At 36.7% G+C, this 4,126-nt stretch overlaps 1 protein-coding gene across 1 annotated transcript in view; it reads right to left on the bottom strand.

Annotated features, from left to right (window-relative positions):
* Positions 1–4,126, bottom strand: part of Capn7 (calpain 7) — a 78,023-nt gene that overhangs the window by 14,721 nt on the left and 59,176 nt on the right. The window contains exons 7-9 of the mRNA XM_004631694.3: positions 3,367–3,460; positions 1,789–1,935; positions 569–675 (exon numbers count right to left, since the gene is read on the bottom strand). Coding sequence (XP_004631751.1) covers positions 569–675; positions 1,789–1,935; positions 3,367–3,460 — 348 coding nt within the window. The remainder of the gene's footprint in view (positions 1–568; positions 676–1,788; positions 1,936–3,366; positions 3,461–4,126) is intronic.

The raw sequence follows: 4,126 nt of genomic DNA, 5'->3' as shown, positions 1-4,126 counted from the left end.
TTAAACAAGGAACATTTTTAATTCACAGTATAGCTGAAAAATTATCATATTTCCTTTTTTATCCCAAGAAACTTAATTCTCAGGCAGAAACCCATCAACGAAGAAACACAAATGCTGTATTTTTAGATTACAAATAAGGGTAAAGATGTGAAATACTAATATACTTCCCCAGAGATGAGTCATTTTATCAAATCATTAAGCTTTCTAGCTTTGCTACTGAATGTGTACTACTATTTAGGCAGTTTCTAGTCCCTGTATACAGACTTTCCATCTAAAGCTTATGTTCTCAAATGTCTCTTTTCCTACCTCCCCTCAAACTGGCATGTACTTAGTAAGTGCAAAATAATTTTCCCATACTATATATTCTAGATTCAAATGTTTTGAATTATCTATAACCATCACTGAAAAAAACTGAAGGCCAACTACCAAGCAGATAAAGTCAATTTTTAAAATAATATCCCTAATAACTAAAAATGGAAGTATCTGTAATCTCTATCCTAAATAAGGTACAATGCTTTTAAACAGCCTCTTTTACTACCAAAGAAAGAAAAAGGAAAAAATTGTTTACCGTTGATAAAGCATTCTGAAAGAATTATCCTTACTGAAAGTCTGGCTATCTGAATGCATTGCAATCCTTTCTGGTATCCACCCAGTCAAGGCATGAAGATCAATATTCTGCAACACAAGCACATTTCAGGACTCTCAGGATTATTTTCAAACTCTCAGATAAATTCTCAGAGTGGCTACTACATCACTGATTTAACAATGATTTTGATAGGAATAAATCAGAAGACAATTAAAAGCTGTTCACTCATTCTGAATACTAGAGAATTGCTTTGTAGGTAAATGTGACGAAAACTCAAGATATTTAACAGAAAAAACTGCTTTGATGGTACCAGTCCTTACAGAACAATAATCGCTTCATATATTCCCAATCTGTCAGCTGCCATGGGTAAATAAACAGGCTAAACTAACAATGTACAGACTACAAAGAAACATAACACCCCACTGCATTTATCTATGATCTCTGTAATCCTGCCCAGCATGGAAAGATCCTGAAGAGTAGAGGAGGCCTGATAATAGGCAGGGAAACTCGTCAGGTATGAATGATGCGTCATACATATATTACTTCATTTATTCTCTTACAAACCCTGGGAGGTGGATATCATCCATATGTTATAGACCTATATTTGGTTTTGGGTTTTTTTTTTTGTTTTTTTTTTTGAAGAACTGGGGATTGAACTCAGGCCCTTGCACTTGCCAGGGAAGCACTTATTCCACTAAGCCATCTCCGCGGCCCCTATAGACCTATATTATACACTAATGTAAAATACCTTTTATAAGGCCACAGGCTGGCCCATCCCAAGTGTAAAGTCATGTTAAGTCAAGTAGTTCACACAACTAAAGGACACTGTCACACAGAGCTCAACTTTACAGAGTATATTAATATGTCTGCAGGAAACTCCTTGAACCTAAATTCATATATCAAAATATACATTTTGATCTGAACTGGCTGCCCAGGAACAGTACACTGGCTCTGTATCTCAATAGAACAGCATATACATACATTTCAGAGGTTTCCTGGACACAGAATTTACATAATTTACTATCCTCACACAAGAAAGTAAGTACTCCCATAATAAGAGGACTAGTCAGTATTTCTCCAGGACTGATAATCTCCTTTCTTTACCCATAAACACAACCAGCAGTAGTATCTATTACAAGTGTTCAATTTTAATATACCTTGTATTAACGTAAGTCAGTGTCTGGGCTATACCCATTACTTACTGAATTGGATCCTGGGAAATCATAGCCTCCCATAACCTTCATGTATGCTTTTTCTATGAGAGATACCCATAATTCACTTTTATTGTTGGAATAAGAACACAGCAGTTCTCCCTTATGATCAACAGGTAATTGGTCATCGATTATCACCTGAATAAAGAGAACATTAATTTCCTTAGGTGAATACCTTAACATCTTGTGAAGGAAAAAAATAAGCTTTACACTGAGGAAAAGTATAGTAGATGGTTCCATGCTTCTAGGATCCAATCAATTATAAAATGTTCATCATTTTAATATGATGCCTTTGATTACAGATTCTAGAATATTTAAAATAATCACCGAAGAGCTTCACTATTCAGATCAATATGTCATTTTAATCTAAGCCTAATGACTCATGCCATATAGTTGTAAAAGCAGCATATTATGGCTAAAAAACCCATAAACAACAGAGGAGCTGGGTACTGTGGTGCACGACAATAATCCCAGCACTCAGGAGGCTGAGGCAGGAGTACTCCCATGAGGCCAACTTCAACTACACAGTGAATTCAAGGCCAGGCTGAACTTCACAGAAAGAACCTCTCTCAAAACAACAAAAAAAATAAAAACAACAACCATGGAAACAAAAAAAGGACACAATCACCACAAAGATGTAATATATATCTTATATTTAAAAATTATTTGAAGGACATAGGAATAAGTTTTGATCAAAGACTAACAAAGATTCTACAACTCTATTTTGAAAAATCCTTTAAACAAGAGGTTAAGAACTATGGTTCAGGAAAAACATGCTCAAAATTTTTTGTTTAGCTTTTAAGTAATCAGCTAGTGTGACCCTCAAAGGATGTTCCCCAACAAAGGCACCAGCATTACCATGGAACTTGCTAGAAATGCAAACTTGTCTCTCTCAGACTAACAGAATCAGACCCTCTGGGCTGGGGCCCAGCAGTCTGCGCTTCGGTGAGCTGTCCTGATGAGCCCGAGTACCCTAAACTGGAGCACTCCTGCATGACAGAGCAATGATTTTCAAACTGGAGTCACCAAGAAAGCTTGTTCAAGCAAAGGTTTTGATTCATTAGTTCTAGAGTGCAGCCTGAATTCTGCAATTCTCATGTGAACCAAGGGTGATGCGGGGCCTGCGTGGCAGCGGATGGGTGCTAAGGGACCCTTACAAGGCAACACCCTGAGAGGTCAGAGTGCTTCAAGAAATTAAAGTTGTATAACTTAAGACCAGGCATATATTTCACAAAGGAAATAATTTTAAAGGCTTCTTACATCTCAGGATATAACTACATATAAACTGTTTTGACCTAAGAGACTTAATGTGTCTGATTTCCTTTTAATCAAAAATATTAAGATCAAATTAAACTTTATTTTAAGCATTAATGGTCCTTAGTTCGATATCACTTACTGGAACTTGTCATGGATTCTATTTTCAGATATTAAAATGATACTGGTAGCAGAGTGTGTAAGATCAAAGACCCAAAATCAATGAAACTACAGTACAGATAGTATTTAATGCCACTCACAACTGAAAAACAGAGGGGAAGAAAGGGGTAGTGGTAAAGGGGAGATAGTATTTACCTTTCTGGGGACTCCATTGAGGTGAAGTTTTACCATATACTTTCCACATGGATTGTACTCTGGTTCACCATCCTTATTCTGAGGATAAATTATGCTTTTGTAAGGAAAATAAATATTGAAATACTCACATTAATAACTACTACAATACAGGAGACATTTAAACATGTCATTTAGACATATGCTATTGTCTGCTTTTTATTTTGTATTGTTAGGGAATGGTCTACAGGGTGTTCAGGTTCTCGCTACTAGATTGGACTGGTAGTGATTCTCCTGTTGACAGCCAAGTGCTGGGATTACAGGCGCATGCTACCACGTCCAGTCTCAATCATGTGCCCCAGGGGCAGGGGCGGGGCTGGCATGGCAGGCTCGGGGATCAAAACCTCAGCCCCTGCACCTGCTTGCAGGTGCTTTAACCTGCTGAGCTATCTGGCCAGTCCTTGTCTTTGTAATTTTTTTTTCCTAATTTTATTGAGAAACAAATAGCAATGAGACAGTTTCAAATCAAATTGGTAGGACAGTTTCAATAATTAACACACTACATACATTCTTCCTAGTGGTTAACTGCTGTACAAGATGCGGACTTGATATCCTATTTCAAACACCATTAGAACAAATCACTCTATTCATTAAGAGAATGTAACTATGTATCTATCCTAACCACTTTGAATACACAGATACAAAATGGACATTCATCTGTATCCCCTTTTTTTTATTAAGTTCCATCATTTATATATTACAGGTGTGTAAACTCAGCAAAATA

The sequence above is a fragment of the Octodon degus genome, unplaced genomic scaffold (genome assembly GCF_000260255.1).
Source record: "Octodon degus isolate 3935 unplaced genomic scaffold, OctDeg1.0 scaffold00043, whole genome shotgun sequence".
NCBI lineage: Eukaryota > Metazoa > Chordata > Mammalia > Rodentia > Octodontidae > Octodon > Octodon degus.
The sequence above is the reverse complement of the archived record's forward strand: the minus strand, read 5'-3'. Positions and strand labels throughout refer to the sequence as shown.